Below are 18,785 nucleotides of genomic sequence, written 5' to 3' on the forward strand. Positions count from 1 at the left end.
GACTCGGAGTTTATGGTGGCTGACTTTTGGGTTTTTAAAGACGCACAATCACGGATGGTTGACCTAATTATTGACCCAACAAAGTATTATATGACAATATATACATTTGATTTGTACCTAAAAGTACTTTATTGAACCATCTACATAACCAGTATATTCCACTTTTTATTGATATTTTATAAAAATAATTGAATTATGTCAACAGTTTAGATTCGTATGTATGTCATGCAGGACATTGTCACAATGAGTGTCATGATGAATTCCAAGTGTGTCTCTGCAAGAAAATAACAACCAGCATCATCGATGGTGTGACGATTCCAGTCCTTCGGTGAAGTTCTCATCTCGTCTAAGTAATAATAGCCGGGTATAGTTTTGTCATTACTTCAAATGCGTCATGCCTTTCAATCCATCGAGTTCGGCAAAGTTCGGCACCGGTGTGGCATGTCTTTAATTTCCGAGCATGGAAAAATGTATCCGAATCGATTGCCGAAAATCAGCGAACGTGAAAATACGGCTTACGACATAAAGCGAAGTCTTCTGATATAAAAAAAATGACCCTTTACTTTGTTTAGTGGATTATGAATAATAATTTTTTAAAAGCCATTTAAAAAGGGCGCATCAAAGGACGTGGGGCGATCCGCCAATGATCTTTGTTTAATGGATGATGAATTAAAGAAAAAAGCCATTTAAAAAGGGCATATTAAATGACGAGGGTGGGTCACGGGACCCCTGTGACCCACCCACCCTGGATCCACCAATGAAACTATAGTTCATTACGTCGTGACAAATATTTCCTTCTTTCACAAACTGCGGACCTGATTGTCACGATCTTCAGTCAATGTATAGCTGCCGTGTCTGTCTAGCAGTAACCAGACACCTGGGATAACAATGTGGCATTGTCAACTGCCCACAACACCTCAAAGGTCTCGTACGATCACTACATAATTACAATCGATTATTACGAATATATATATATATATATATATATATATTAAAAAAACGGCTTTTCAGATCTTTTAAAAATTTGGTAGGATTCTTATACATTGTAAACGTGATATATAGGTACGAAAAGATAGCAAAATGCGTGTTTTATTACTGTGGCACTTTAAGGCACTCGTTTCGTGGGACGGCGCCTTTACAGTATCGTGTTACAAGTCAGATCAACGTTTAACAAAGACGCACAGTGGCATACACCATATTTCCGAATGGGAGTGTGTGTGTGGGGGGAGGGGGGGGGACAAAACAAATTGTGTTGTTAAGGCGCCATATTGGATCCACCCTGTCTCTTTGTTAATAGACCTGACTGAATGGCCTAGTTTTAAATTGTTCTCACTGAATATAGCCATGTTCAACAGGAAGGTAGGAGCATGTTTGGTGTGTTTAACACTACTTACTGTTATCTTAGCGGAGTAGTACACCCGGATTAAATCGGTGCTTCAATACACAGTATATTAAGACTTTACTGTGCAGTTAGTAAACAGATACCGGCCTCGTGGTTAACCCATTGGAGATAAGGCTGGTAGGTACTGGGTTCGCAGCCCGGTACCGGCTCCCACCCAGAGAGAGTTTTAACAACTCAATGGGTAGGTGTAAGACCACTAACCACTGGCCAGGGTCCCGTTCCACGAAGCGATCTTAGCACTAAGATCTTCTTAAGTGCATCAGATAGTTAAGCATTTAAGGTGATCTTAGCGCTAAGATCCCTTCGTGGAACGGGGCCCTGGACAGACAACCCAGATAGCTGAGGTGTGTGTCCAGGACAGCGTGCTTGAACCTTAATTGGTTCTAAGCACGAAAATGAGTTGAAATAAAATGAAATTAGCACTATGCGATTCTTTCTCTCAGTCTTCTCCCGTCTCTCTCGATCTCTTTCTCTCTATTTCTCTCTTACTGGCCGTGGTATGTGCTGTCCTGTCAATGGGAAAGTTCATATAAAAAATCCTATGCTGCTAATGGAAAAATGTCGCGAGTTTCCTCTGACCAAATGTTTGACATCCAGTAGCCGATGATTAATAAATAAATGTGCTCTAGTGGTGTGGTTAAACAAAGCAAATTTAACTCTCTCGTTGTGTCTGTCTGTTTTTTGTCTGTCCGTCTGTGTGTCAGTCTCAGCAGATCTCTCCGTGTCTCTGTGTTTTTAAACAGGGATTTAGACTTTAACTAACCTTCTTACATATTAAATTTGGCGATATCCTATACAGACCGATTCAGTGGCGTAGCGAGGGGTAGGGCCCCCCCCCCCCCATCACTTTTTAGAATTTGTTTTACTGTATTAAATTTATAAAATCATACATAGTGTGGGTTGCCCCCCAATAGTGCCCCCCCCCCCCCCCCCCCCAATCTAAAATCCTGGCTATACCAGTGGACCGATTAATTCAGGAGCCTAAATGAGCTTGAAATGATACCTGAAAAAACGTTCCGTTTTCGTTTCGTTTTTTTAAAATTCAGGTTACTACAGAATCGTTCCTGGTCACCTACCAGTTCCTTCCGTCTTACAAGTACTCTGAGAAACACTGCCTCTGGGTGGAGAATCCGGACAGCATAGCGACCCTCCCGCCGCCCGACCCTCCGCCCACTTCCAGGGCGGAGATCTTTAATCCCATAGATTATAGTGAGGTTGACGCGCGAGCAGACAAGGTAAGTGGCAGACGATAAATGTTGTTTGGGTTTTTTTAAAAATAAAATGTTACTCTCAAAGTTGCATAAATTCCAAAAATGTTTATTAATTTTTCTAGGGAAATGTAAAGATTATTACTTGGCCAGAAAATATTATATACAAATAATTTCATTTACTTGTACACATTTTATAAATTTATGTTAGAGCAAGGGTCACCGACAGATTTAGAGGCTTCATAGTATATATATGAATTTCTTCATTGCCAAACAAACTGCTTTTATTTTAATGGACACACGATAAATAAAGGATCCGTAACGAGTTTTGGCTAATATGTAAAATATATATGAACAGAAAATAAAATAAAATGTTTTATTTAACGACGCACTCAACACATTTTATTTACGATTGTATGGCGTCAGACATATGGTTAAGGACCACACAGATTTTGAGAGGAAACCCGCTGTCGCCACTATATGGGCTACTCTTCCAATTAGCAGCAAGGGATCTTTTATTTGCGCTTCCCACAGGCAGGATAGCACAAACCATGGCCTTTGTTGAACCAGTTATGGATCACTGGTCGGTGCAAGTGGTTTACACCTACCCATTGAGCCTTGCGGAGCACTCACTCAGGGTTTGGAGTCGGTATCTGGATTAAAAATCCCATGCCTCGACTTGGATCCGAACCCAGTACCTACCAGCCTGTAGACCGATGGCCTACCACGACGCCACCGAGGCCGGTCAATATATCAACGGAGTGTGAGTTAATATGTAAAATATCAATGGAGTGTTGGTTAATATGTAAAATATCAACGGAGTGTTGGCTAATATGTAAAATATGTATCAACGGAGTGTGGGTTAATATGTAAAATGTCAATGTAGTGTTGGCTAATATGTAAAATGTATATCAACGGAGTGTTGGCTAATATGTAAAATGTATATCAACGGAGTGTGGGTTAATATGTAAAATACCAACGGAGTGTTGGGTAATATATAAAATATAATTATCGACGGAGTGTTGGCTAATATGTAAAATATATATCAACGGAGTGTTGGCTAATATGTAAAATATATATCAACGGAGTGTTGGCTAATATGTTAAATATATATATCAACGAAGCTATATATCAGTATATATGTATACTGTTCACCTTTTTATGTATTGTTATGTACTGATAAGCTGTCCAGCTCAAAGTTAATAGAGAATTGAACTTGAATTGAGTGTGTTTTAATTGGTATTTGTCTGGTGCTTATAAACCTGTTAAGTACTCTAATACACGTCATTAGAGATAGAAGTCTTGATTTAAGTCACATCCACGGACTGTGGTATGACGTATGAAGGAATACCACCACCACCCTCACCCCACCAACCCCCACTCCCCCACCCCCCACCCCACCCCCCGAGGTAGCACACAGTTTTGATGGCAGCCTTTCTACTCCTTGGGAATTTTACCGATGTAGTCCGTTTGCGTTCAAGTCAAATTGCAAGAATTTATTGGCCATATGAATGTTAAGGTCTCACTACACAGATCACTTCCGGGTGAGAGTTCATTGATCACGTCCACTATAGTTCCTAATTGTTACACATGTTATGGTTCACATATTCACTTCTAGGAAATGGTGAAGAATTAAAACAATATGTATGTTTAATGGTAAGCCTTCTGGCTGTATTTTGCCCATGTTATTTTGTAATATTGTGCATCGACCTTTTGGGACATGGGTATATAGCGCAAGTGACAGCCGGAGTGAATCGGTTAATGAACCACCTGTTCGGACCGGTACTACAGCCAGATGCGGTCATCTAGCAAAAAACTGAGACGGAAATGTTCTTAATTTTGGAGTGAAAATAAATGCTAATATAATGTATGTTCGCAATGGTGTATGTTGTTAGTGCCAACGAGAACCCGTTCTCTTGGCAATCTTCGTTTGAAGTTGGGCAGTTTAACATGGGTTTCAATGACAGATGACATCTGTGTAGTGAGACCCGTTCTATTGGCAATCTTCGTTTGAAGTTGGGCAATTTAACATGGGTTTCAATGGCAGATGACATCTGTGTAGTGAGACCTTACAAGGTTGGTCACATGTTTCATTAATAGCAGAGCCCGTGCTTATAAAACTTTAGACTCAAATATCTAATGACGTCACACATACAATGTGTATGGCATTGCCATGGCTTTAGAGTTTCAGGCTCTATTAGAGTCTCGAGTGCATACTCTAAACGTTTTATAAATACCAATTCTGGTCTTATCAAACTTTGTTTAATCTACAGGCTTCCCGGAACAGACTCTATTAATAGAGTTGAGAGCACGCTTTAAACGTTTTATCAACACCAGACCTGATCTTATCAGACGTTTTTAATTTATAGACTCCCCAGAACCTGCTTAAGCAGACGTACTCTGACCTGGTGAAATACCTGACGAAGGACTGTAAGAGTGCACTGGCGAGGGTAAGGATCATCTACCGGTGGATCACGTCCATACAGGTGGACCAGATGCTACTGCCGCAGTCCCAGCCCGACCCCAACACGCCGTACTACCAGCTGTGGCGCATCAAGAACCAGAAGGGAAACTACGCCCAACTAGTCAGCATCTTGTGCAGGTTAGTCTCTCTGTCTCTCTGACTCTGTCTCTGTCTCTCTCTCTGCCTCTCTGCTTCTATGTCTCTCTCTCTCTCTCTCTCTCTCTCTCTCTCTCTCTCTCTCTCTCTCTCTCTCTCTCTCTCTCTCTCTCTGTAACCAAACACTTCTTTCGTTTCTTCGTTTCGTCGACGTTTTCTTCTTCTATTTTTTCTGCATCATTATCAACTTCATCTTCATCTTCTTTTAACTTATTGGCCCCCTTCTTCTTCTTCTTCTTCTTCTTCGTTTCTTTGCACTATTTCTCTTCCTCATCAACTTCATCTTCGTCTTCTTTTAACTGTTTTACTCTCTTCCTATTGTTTTTCATTGCCGTCTTCTTGTTCCTGTCCACCTTCGTCCTCTACGTAACATACGCCTGTCATGCTAACAATGGTGTGTGTATCTATGTGTTCATGTAAATCATTGTAGACTGTGCAACATCATCTGCGTCATCATCCACGGCAAGCTAAAAGGCTCCAACTACGACGTCGGCCAGACAATCGACGACAAAGTCAACTACGGAGAATGGAACGCGGTGCTCATAGACGGACACTGGCGACTGATGGATGCCTACTGGGGCGCATGCTCGGTCGGAAGTGACGGTGGAGGGGACTGCCCTGACGAGACGAATAGGTTTGTGTATGCCTGCGACGAGAACTATTTCCTCACCGACCCCAGACAGCTGATTGCAACCCATCTTCCTTTTAACAAGGAGTGGCAGCTTATGAAAGACCCAATCACTCCAGCGAGATTCGAAGAGATGGCTTTCCTCAAGGACAGATTCTTTGAACTTGGTATGTCGGTTCTGTCGCACCCTGAATGCGTCATCAAATCTGCTCGTGGCGAAGAGGAGATATTCTTTCGGATTCCTGAAGGGGAAGGGTTACATCATTCTTACGACTGTTTGTTATTCAGACAAGAGACGAACGGCGTTTCTGGATTATCGCCCAGATACGACCGATACGTATCCGTTCACAGACCAAACCCCGATTTACTCAGCATAAAGATCCAGTTGCCTGTGGCCGGGACATTTCGTTTGGAACTGGTTGGCAAAGACAGCAGCATCAGAGAACCCGGATATGATGACGACTGGATAGCAGTTTACAAAATTATTTTCAGACAGACCGATGATGGTAAGAAAGATTATGATGGTGGTGGTGATGATGGTGGTGATGGTGGTGGTGGTGGTGATGACGATGATGATGATGATGATAATTATGATGATGATAATAAGTATGATTGTCATAGTGTTGGTTGTGAAGATTATAATGATGGTGGTGAAGATGATAATGGTGATAATGATGTTATTGATGATGATTATAATGATGGTGGTGGTGAAGATGATAATAGTGATGATGATGTTATTGATGATGATTATAGTGTTGATGGTGAAGATGATAATAGTGATGGTGGTGAAGATGATAATAGTGATGATGATGTTATTGATGATGATTATAGTGATGGTGGTGAAGATGATAATAGTGATGATGATGTTACTGATGATGATTATAGTGATGGTGGTGAAGATGATAATAGTGATGATGATGTTACTGATGATGATTATAGTGATGGTGGTGAAGATGATAATAGTGATGATGATGTTACTGATGATGATTATAATGATGGTGGTGAAGATGATAATAGTGATGATGATGTTATTGATGATGATTATAGTGATGATGGTGAAGATGATAATAGTGATGGTGGTGAAGATGATAATAGTGATGATGATGTTACTGATGATGATTATAGTGATGGTAGTGAAGATGATAATGGTGATAATGATGTTACTGATGATGATTATAGTGATGTTCGTGAAGATGATAATAGTGATGGTGGTGAAGATGATAATAGTGATGATGATGTTACTAATGATGATTATAGTGATGGTGGTGAAGATGATAATAGTGATGATGATGTTACTGATGATGATGATTATAGTGATGGTGGTGAAGATGATAATAGTGATGATGATGTTACTAATGATGATTATAGTGATGGTGGTGAAGATGATAATAGTGATGATGATGTTACTGATGATGATGATTATAGTGATGGTGGTGAAGATGATAATAGTGATAATGATGTTACTGATGATGATTATAGTGATGATTGTGAAGATTATAATGATGGTGGTGAAGATGATAATAGTGATGGTGGTGAAGATGATAATAGTGATGATGATGTTACTGATGATGATTATAGTGATGGTGGTGAAGATGATAATGGTGATGATGATGTTATTGATGATGATTATAGTGATGGTGGTGAAGATGATAATAGTGATGATGATGTTACTGATGATGATGATTATAGTGATGGTGGTGAAGATGATAATAGTGATAATGATGTTACTGATGATGATTATAGTGATGATTGTGAAGATTATAATGATGGTGGTGAAGATGATAATAGTGATGATGATGTTACTGATGATTATAGTGATGGTGGTGAAGATGATAATACTGATGATGATTATAGTGATGGTGGTGAAAATTATAATAGTGATGATGATGTTACTGATGATGATTATAGTGATGGTGGTGAAGATGATAATGGTGATGATGATGTTACTGATGATGATTATAGTGATGATTGTGAAGATGATAATACTGATGATGATTATAGTGATGGTGGTGAAAATTATAATAGTGATGATGATGTTACTGATGATGATTATAGTGATGGTGGTGAAGATGATAATGGTGATGATGATGTTACTGATCATCATTATAGTGATGATTGTGAAGATTATAGTGATGGTGGTGAAGATGATAATGGTGATGATGATGTTATTGATGATGATTATAGTGATGGTGGTGAAGATGATAATGGTGATGATGATGTTATTGATGATGATTATAGTGATGATTGTGAAGATTATAGTGATGGTGGTGAAGATGATAATGGTGATGATGATGTTATTGATGATGATTATAGTGATGGTGGTGAAGATGATAATAGTGATGATGATGTTACTGATGATGATTATAGTGATGGTGGTGAAAATGATAATAGTGATGATGATGTTACTGATGATGATTATAGTGATGGTGGTGAAGATGATAATGGTGATGATGATGTTACTGATGATGATTATAATAATCATGGTTGTGAAGATGATAATAATGGTGATGATGTTACTGATGATGATTATATAATCATGGTTGTGAAGATGATAATAATGGTGATGATGTTACTGATGATGATTATATAATCATGGTTGTGAAGATGATAATGGTGATGATGATGTTACTGATGATGATTATAGTGATGGTGGTGAAGATGATAATGGTGATGATGATGTTACTGATGATGATTATATAATCATGGTTGTGAAGATGATAATAATGGTGATGATGTTACTGATGATGATTATCATAATCATGGTTGTGAAGATGATAATGGTGATAATGATGTTACTGATGATGATTATAGTGATGGTGGTGAAGATGATAATAGTGATAATGATGCTATTGATGATGGTTATAGTGATGGTGGTCAAGATGATAATAGTGATGATGATTATAATAATCATGGTTGTGAAGATGATGACGATTAAGATGACCTGAAGCTTCTCTGACTACTTTTACTGTTGAAGGTCAAGGTCAAGGTGAAGATTAAAAATTACCGTGCAGTAAAAAGGTAAGCCTGGATTAAACTTTTAAAAAACAAACAAAAAACATTAAAATATTAAATTTGTCCATTACAACTACGGAGTTCTTCTACTATCACCAGCAACCGACCATCACCACCACCACCACCACCACCACTGCTGCTGCTGCTGCCACTAGTGCTACTACTACTACTACTACTACTACTACTACTACTATTGCTACTGCTACTGCTACTTTTACTACTACTACATCCACCACTATGGTCTCACTACACAGTTCACTTCCGGGTGATAGTTCATTGATCACGGTCTACTATAATTACTAGTTGTGACACATATTCACTTCTAGAAATTGGGGAAGAATTAAAACAATTTGTCTGTTTAATTGTAAGCCTTCTGGCTGTATTTTGCCCATGTTATTTTGTAATATTGTGCATTGACCTTTTGGGACATGGGTGTATAGCGGAAGAGACAGCCGGAATGAATCGGTTGATGAATCACCTGTTCGGACCGGTATTACAGTCAGATGCGGTCAAATAGCAGAAAACTGAGACAAAAATGTTCTCAATTTTGGAGTGAAAATAAATGCTTATATAATGTATGTTCGCAATGGTGTGTGTTGTTAGTGCCAACGAGAATCCGTTCTATTGGTAATCTTCATTTGATGTTGGACAATTTAACATGGATTTCAATGGCAGATGACATCTGTGTAGTGAGATCTATGTCCTAACAACTGATTGAAATTTTACCGTTTATTTAGAGACAAAAGCCGCGCAGTTTGCTGACAGAATTAAGTTGGCAGCAGAAGCTATGGATGAGGAGGAATTGCTGAAAATTATAGTCGAGCTCAAAGATCTAGCTAAAACAGAGAAGGTTCACGGACTACAGCCAAACAGTGAAGCAGATGATGACGAACAGAAGGCGATGACGTCACAGCAGACGTCGGTGATGACGTCAGACCAGGTGGCGACCGAGCTGAAAAAAGCTGAACGAGAACTTGAAATTATCCAGGCGAGGAAAGGTAAGGCAAAAAGTATTGAGGTGAGGTCATAAAGGTTTGTTAATAGCGGGGGGGGGCTTTGCCTATCCACAAGGATGTTGCCAGAATCTGCCTTTTAACCCGTCCACCTCAAATAGGGACACGAAAAAATAGTGATCGAAACACCGCCGTCACGATCGGTTTTTACCAAGAGCAGGTAGATATATTGTCCTACCGTCCCGTCGGAACCACAATTGTTTTACCTAGATACTTAATGATGTTTGGTCCGGCAGGTTTTGAGGCTTAGTGTGCAGGAGGGATGAAATATCCTGTTACGGATCTCCTAGGTGAGTGGCGGTCCTCCTAAAGACGAGCATTTCATAGTGGATCATACGAACAATCACCTCTTTGCCTAGCTTCATTTCGACTCTGCCTTGAGCACAGATACGATTTTGATGATGAAATACGGTTTTGTTGTTCAGATCTGATTCGGTCCGGTAGAATAAATAGCTTCCCGGACCGAATGTCAGCAGGAATTGCAGCCAATTTCAACCACTGTAATAACCCTCCTTACAATGCCAACATCATCTGACTCCTATTTAATAACTGAAATTTTGTTTATATTTTGCATATTATAACATGGGTTGGCGAAAATGCAGTTTAAACTGATCTTTTCACAGAACTCGTAGCTGCCAAAAACGCACGTGACCTGAAGCGTCTGACTGCGATCGTGAACCTCATAAAAGAGAAGAATTACGATTCGTTCATGGAGGATGACGTAAAGACGGTCGAGAGACTGATAGAGAGATTACGTCACATCCACCGACTGTCGCATGACATCATACAGATGGACCAGTCCATTATTGCTGAGCTGAAGGGGTATGCTGCCCCGCCAGAGGTGGTACACAGAGTTCTGATGGCAGCTTTTTTACTCCTTGGGAATTTTACCGATGAAACCAAGGTTAGACTAAACTCTAAAGTCCATTTGCGTCAAAAGGTGACGGATGAATTGGCATGTAACTCAATAATAAATAACGTCAAAAATCATATAAAAATATAGTATTAAGTTTTAAACCCGGCCATACAAACTCAAATAACATTTCTTGAAAACAATATCAGTGTAAATAAAGGTTTCTTTACAAATGACCATCAAATTGCACACTACTACATACAGATCTCGCAGTCGAGATTGTCTCTTGTGTAGCTGAGTACTGCTTCATATGTCTCTCGTAGTGAATATCAATGTTATATCATGAACTGTGATATATAAGAATTGTTTCTCATTTTTTAGGAATTTATCGATGTATAAAAGTCACAAATGGTATAAAATCGCGTAGCTACGCTACGCGATTTTATACTACATTTGTGACTTTTATACATCGATAAATTCCTAAAAAATGAGAAACAATTCTTATAATTACAAACAGTACAAGAAGTGTACCTTAAAACACTCAAAAATAATTTCTTTCGTTCTTACCGTCAACCATGTTCTGTAAATAAGCGTAGGAATACATGTATACATACTATTAGAAATTGTCCGCTAAAAATAAAAATAAGTATTGAATCAACAAAAACAGTGTAGGCCTATATATCTTTATTATAACTTCTTTTTAAAAAATGAAACAATTTCATGTGCAGATTTGTCTTGTGTTTTTCTATCGCAAAGTGACCTTGATATTAACTTTTGTTTACGTGTAGTGACTGTTGGTGTTGTGCGGTTATTTCGATCTTGGTCTTCCGTGATGACGTATTTTTATGAGGTTTATGGAAGTATAACGCTTGGTTTTTTAGTGACGTCAGCCAATCAGAATACAGTAAATCGTATAAATTCGGAAAGTTTGTAATTATATTCTGATATACATGTATACGCAGTAGTATTATACTATGTCGTGTGTTATAAGTAGTTAGAAGGGATGTCATTAGCGGTTTACAATAAATTAATGAATGAATGAATGAATACATTAATAATAACACTACGGCAAGAGCAATATATTGATTACTGAATGTCAAACACAGGCAAATATACCAATGGATGCTAGTTATTAACAGGGGCTTGGTAAGACGATGGCAGTTAGTAGTGGTGTCACTAGTAGTTACCATTCATTATGTTACAGCAGACATCATTACATCTCTATCAATAGACTAGATATAGATGCATTCTACTACGTGTATGTTTTTCAGAACTATATATATATAGATACAGTCTACTACGTGTATGTTTTTCAGGACAGTATATAGATACATTCTACTACGTGTATGTTTTTCAGAACTATATATATAGATACAGTCTACTACGTGTATGTTTTTTAGGATTATATATAGATACATTCTACTACGTGTATGTTTTTCAGAACTATATATAGATACATTCTACTACGTGTATGTTTTTCAGAACTATATATAGAGATACATTCTACTACGTGTATGTTTTTCAGGACGAGATATAGAGATACATTCTACTACGTGTATGTTTTTCAGGACTATATATAGATACATTCTACTACGTGTATGTTTTTCAGAACTATATATAGATACATTTTACTACATGTATGTTTTTCAGGACTATATATAGATACATTCTACTACGTGTATGTTTTTCAGAACTATATAATTTTTTAGAGATATATTCTACTACGTGTATGTTTTTCAGAACTATATATAAAGATACATTCTACTACGTGTATGTTTTTCAGGACTATATATATATAGATACATTCTACTACATGTATGTTTTTCAGAACTATATAGAGATACATTCTACTACATGTATGTTTTTCAGGACTATATATAGAGATACATTCTACTACGTGTATGTTTTTTTCAGAACTATATATAGATACATTCTACTACATGTATGTTTTTCAGGACTATATATAGATACATTCTACTACGTGTATGTTTTTCAGGACTAGATGTAGATACATTCTACTACGTGTATGTTTTTCAGAACTATATATAGAGATACATTCTACTACGTGTATGTTTTTCAGGACTAGATGTAGATACATTCTACTACGTGTATGTTTTTCAGAACTATATATAGAGATACATTCTACTACATGTATGTTTTTCAGGACTATATATATATAGATACATTCTACTACATGTATGTTTTTCAGGACTATATATATATATATATATATATATATATATATATATATATATACATTCTACTACATGTATGTTTTTCAGGGCTATATATAGAGATGCATTCTACTACGTGTATGTTTTTTCAGAACTATATATAGATACATTCTACTACATGTATGTTTTTCAGGACTATATAGAGATACATTCTACTACGTGTATGTTTTTCATAACTATATATAGAGATACATTCTACTACATGTATGTTTTTCAGGACTATATATATATATATATAGATACATTCTACTACATGTATGTTTTTCAGGACTATATATATATATATAGATACATTCTACTACGTGTATGTTTTTCAGAACTATATATAGATACATTCTACTACATGTATGTTTTTCAGGACTATATATAGAGATACATTCTACTATGTGTATGTTTTTTCAGAACTATATATAGATACATTCTACTACGTGTATGTTTTTCAGAACTATATATATAGATACATTCTACTACGTGTATGTTTTTCAGAACTATATATAGATACATTTTACTACATGTATGTTTTTCAGGACTATATATAGATACATTCTACTACGTGTATGTTTTTCAGAACTATATAATTTTTTAGAGATATATTCTACTACGTGTATGTTTTTCAGAACTATATATAAAGATACATTCTACTACGTGTATGTTTTTCAGGACTATATATATATAAATACATTCTACTACATGTATGTTTTTCTGAACTATATAGAGATACATTCTACTACATGTATGTTTTTCAGGACTATGTATAGAGATACATTCTACTACGTGTATGTTTTTTTCAGAACTATATATAGATACATTCTACTACATGTATGTTTTTCAGGACTATATATAGATACATTCTACTACGTGTATGTTTTTCAGAACTAGATGTAGATACATTCTACTACGTGTATGTTTTTCAGAACTATATATAGAGATACATTCTACTACATGTATGTTTTTCAGGACTATATATATATAGATACATTCTACTACATGTATGTTTTTCAGGACTATATATATATATATATATATATATATATATATATACATTCTACTACATGTATGTTTTTCAGGACTAGATATAGATACATTCTACTACATGTATGTTTTTCAGGACTATATATATATATATAGATACATTCTACTACGTGTATGTTTTTCACAACTATATATAGATACATTCTACTACATGTATGTTTTTCAGGGCTATATATAGAGATGCATTCTACTACGTGTATGTTTTTTCAGAACTATATATAGATACATCTACTACATGTATGTTTTTCAGGACTATATAGAGATACATTCTACTACGTGTATGTTTTTCATAACTATATATAGAGATACATTCTACTACATGTATGTTTTTCAGGACTATATATATATATATAGATACATTCTACTACGTGTATGTTTTTCAGGACTATATATATATATATAGATACATTCTACTACGTGTATGTTTTTCAGAACTATATATAGATACATTCTACTACATGTATGTTTTTCAGGACTATATATAGAGATACATTCTACTATGTGTATGTTTTTTCAGAACTATATATAGATACATTCTACTACGTGTATGTTTTTCAGAACTATATATATAGATACATTCTACTACGTGTATGTTTTTCAGAACTATATATAGATACATTTTACTACATGTATGTTTTTCAGGACTATATATAGATACATTCTACTACGTGTATGTTTTTCAGAACTATATAATTTTTTAGAGATATATTCTACTACGTGTATGTTTTTCAGAACTATATATAAAGATACATTCTACTACGTGTATGTTTTTCAGGACTATATATATATAGATACATTCTACTACATGTATGTTTTTCAGAACTATATAGAGATACATTCTACTACATGTATGTTTTTCAGGACTATGTATAGAGATACATTCTACTACGTGTATGTTTTTTTCAGAACTATATATAGATACATTCTACTACATGTATGTTTTTCAGGACTATATATAGATACATTCTACTACGTGTATGTTTTTCAGAACTAGATGTAGATACATTCTACTACGTGTATGTTTTTCAGAACTATATATAGAGATACATTCTACTACATGTATGTTTTTCAGGACTATATATATATAGATACATTCTACTACATGTATGTTTTTCAGGACTATATATATATATATATATATATATATATATATATATATATATATATATATATATATATATATATATATATATATATATATACATTCTACTACATGTATGTTTTTCAGGACTAGATATAGATACATTCTACTACATGTATGTTTTTCAGGACTATATATATATATATATAGATACATTCTACTACGTGTATGTTTTTCACAACTATATATAGATACATTCTACTACATGTATGTTTTTCAGGGCTATATATAGAGATGCATTCTACTACGTGTATGTTTTTTCAGAACTATATATAGATACATCTACTACATGTATGTTTTTCAGGACTATATAGAGATACATTCTACTACGTGTATGTTTTTCAGAACTATATATAGATACATTCTACTACATGTATGTTTTTCAGGACTATATATAGAGATACATTCTACTATGTGTATGTTTTTTCAGAACTATATATAGATACATTCTACTACATGTATGTTTTTCAGGACTATATATAGATACATTCTACTACGTGTATGTTTTTCAGAACTATATATAGAGATACATTCTACTACGTGTATGTTTTTCAGGACTAGATATAGATACATTCTACTACGTGTATGTTTTTCAGGACTATATATAGATACATTCTACTACATGTATCTTTTTCAGGACTAGATATAGATACATTCTACTACGTGTATGTTTTTCAGGACTATATATAGATACATTCTACTACATGTATGTTTTTCAGGACTATATAGAGATACATTCTACTACATGTATGTTTTTCAGAACTATATATAGAGATACATTCTACTACATGTATGTTTTTCAGGACTGGAGTAAGCTACAGGCGCTGATGGGTAAAACTATGTTTTTCAGGACTGGAGTAAGGTACGGGCGTTGATGGGTAAAACTGGAAATGAGTCCTTAAAGCGACGCGTTCAGGAGTTCGACCTTGACTCTGTTGGCCTTGACATTGCTCTAGGTGCTCGATACCTACTCCACGGTTGCACCCTCGACGAAATCCGGATTAATGTTAGCGCGGGCGGTGCGACCTTCTTTCTATGGGTGAGAAAGATGTATACGGGTTTTATTAATGTTAGCGCGGGCGCGGCGACCTTCTTTCTATGGGTGAGAAAGATGTATACGGGTTTTATTAATGTTAGCGCGGGCGCGGCGACCTTCTTTCTATGGGTGAGAAAGATGTATACGGGTTTTATTAATGTTAGCGCGGGCGCGGCGACCTTCTTTCTATGGGTGAGAAAGATGTATACGGGTTTTATTAATGTTAGCGCGGGCGCGGCGACCTTCTTTCTATGGGTGAGAAAGATGTATACGGGTTTTATTAATGTTAGCGCGGGCGCGGCGACCTTCTTTCTATGGGTGAGAAAGATGTATACGGGTTTTATTAATGTTAGCGCGGGCGCGGCGACCTTCTTTCTATGGGTGAGAAGATGTATACGGGTTTTATTAATGTTAGCGCGGGCGCGGCGACCTTCTTTCTATGGGTGAGAAAGATGTATACGGGTTTTATTAATGTTAGCGCGGGCGCGGCGACCTTCTTTCTATGGGTGAGAAAGATGTATACGGGTTTTATCCCGTTGCATACAGTGTCTTGTGACTGGCATATGAAACGCTGTGTGTATGCTTCCAGTTTGTTTTGGTTTAACGACACCACTAGATTAATATATCATGCATCAATGTATTGTAGTCTTATCAGTTTTCAGACTAAAGATATTGCTAATGAAATTCAGACTGGTCACGTGATTATTAATTTATTGTTCTGTTTCCAGACTAAAGGAATTGTTAACGATATCCTAATCCGTTACATGACTGTTAATTTATTGTTGTTTATGTTTCCAGATTAAAGGTATTGTTAATGAAATCCTGATTCGTCACGAAGAAGACGTCCACAAGGTCAGGCCAAGGACGAAAAACTCCGAACGATACCAGCGACCCAAAACGAGAAAACATCGTCAAGAGTAGACAGGCTCGGGGAAAACACGGGGTGTGGGTGGAGAAAGTGATAGGGGTACCCGTCAATTCGAAAACAAAAACGTCTGTTGCTAATCTCTCTCTCTCTCTCTCTCTCTCTCTCTCTCTCTCTCTCTCTCTCTCTCTCTCTCTCTCTCTCACTCACTCACTCACTCACTCACTCACTCACTCACTCACTCACTCACATATATATATATATATATAAACGAAACCTCTTCACAACAACTAGACCATTTTCAACTAAATTTGATGGGGAATTCCCCTGACCTATGGAAAAACAAAATCATGAGTTTGTTCATTCTGACTTCCAGGAAACTGTGTGGTATGCATCCCATGAGTCTGGTACATGGGATCAATACTTTACTCAGGTGACCGGTCAGGCCCATCAAGGGTCTTCTGTTCTCGGCGAAATAAACCATGTCACAGTAATATGTGTTGATTGTTTTTATTGTTCGGGGGTGGGGGGCTTAAATAGATACATCAGGTCATTTTTGTCCTTATTATGACCGTTATAATTCGTGCATATTTTCTGTGATTACAAATAACGAACAACGTGTGTTTTTTAGTATTTTGTTACTGTTTGGACTTTGAAATGTTTATTTCAGTCTGTCATATTTAACTAAGGGGCGGGACGTAGTCCAGTGGTAAAGCACACGCCTGATGCGCGGTCGGTCTAGAATCGACCCCTGTCCTTTGGCCCATTGGGCTATTTCTCGTTCCAGCTAATGCACCACGACTGGTGTATCAAATGCCGTGGTATGTGCTATCCTGTCTGTGGGATGGTACATATAAAAGATCCCTTGCTATTAATGGTCCAGTGCACCACGACTGGTGTATCAAATGCCGTGGTAAGTGCTATCCTGTCTGTGGGATGGTACATATAAAAGATCCCTTGCTACTAATGGAAAAAGTGCGCTACAACAGCTTGTTCTGAATGTGCACATAAAACCCTATGACCATGACCAATGGAAAAAAAGTAGCGGGTTTCCTCTATGACTGTGTCAAAATGACCATATGTTTGACATCTAATAGTCGATGATTAATAAATCAATGTGCTCTAGTGGTGTCGTTAAACAAAACAAACTTGTTTTTTATTTAACTAATGTCACCGTAATGCTCGGTTCGCGTGTACATTAATGAAGGGCGATCACTCTGTCTGTCCTAAATGTCTTGTCTCAGCAGGTTATCGGAGATGATCATGTGACGGGTCTAGTGCAGTCGTTAGAGTGCTCGTCTGAGGTTATTTAGCAGCAAGGCATCTTTTATGTGAATTATCCCACAGGCAGGATAGTACACACTACGGCCTTTGTTACACCATTATAGAGTATCAGCTGAAACGAGAAATAGCCGAAAGGGTCCACTTACGAGAATCGATCCTAAACCGAGCGGCCGGACTGAGTTCAACCAGACCGAGCAGAAAAGAAAAAAAAAAATGTCCGCTAGACTGGTTTATGCGCTTCACGTTAAACCGAATGACCAGTTCGGGGACCAGTCAATATAGTTCGCAAACGTTAGCGAAAAACGGCCGACTGAACTTAGGACTAACGCTTGCCGTGGTATGTGCTATCCTGTTTGTTGGAAAGTGCGTATAAAAGATCCCTTGTTGTTAATGGAAAAATGTTAGCGGGTTTCCTCACAAGACTTCGTGTCAAAAATTATCCAATAGCCGATGATTA

General features: G+C 36.9%; 1 protein-coding gene across 2 annotated transcripts; it reads left to right on the plus strand.

Annotated features, from left to right (window-relative positions):
- The first annotated feature begins 1,245 nt into the window (after nt 1-1,245).
- On the plus strand, nt 1,246-17,538 carry LOC121390767. Of its 2 annotated transcripts, XM_041522675.1 has the most exons (8): nt 1,248-1,359; nt 2,449-2,637; nt 4,980-5,212; nt 5,661-6,364; nt 9,608-9,868; nt 10,507-10,787; nt 15,994-16,182; nt 16,978-17,538. In XM_041522675.1, exons 1-8 carry the CDS (start codon nt 1,345-1,347, stop codon nt 17,098-17,100), a joined length of 1,995 nt encoding a protein of 664 aa, XP_041378609.1. In that variant the 5' UTR covers nt 1,248-1,344; the 3' UTR covers nt 17,101-17,538. The 2 variants fall into 2 exon arrangements, with proteins under 2 accessions (XP_041378610.1, XP_041378609.1); XM_041522676.1 differs by lacking the exon at nt 16,978-17,538 and having other exon boundaries at nt 1,246-1,359; nt 15,947-16,163.
- The last annotated feature ends 1,247 nt before the right edge of the window (nt 17,539-18,785 follow it).

This window comes from Gigantopelta aegis, chromosome 15, assembly GCF_016097555.1.
Source record: "Gigantopelta aegis isolate Gae_Host chromosome 15, Gae_host_genome, whole genome shotgun sequence".
NCBI classification, from domain to species: domain Eukaryota; kingdom Metazoa; phylum Mollusca; class Gastropoda; order Neomphalida; family Peltospiridae; genus Gigantopelta; species Gigantopelta aegis.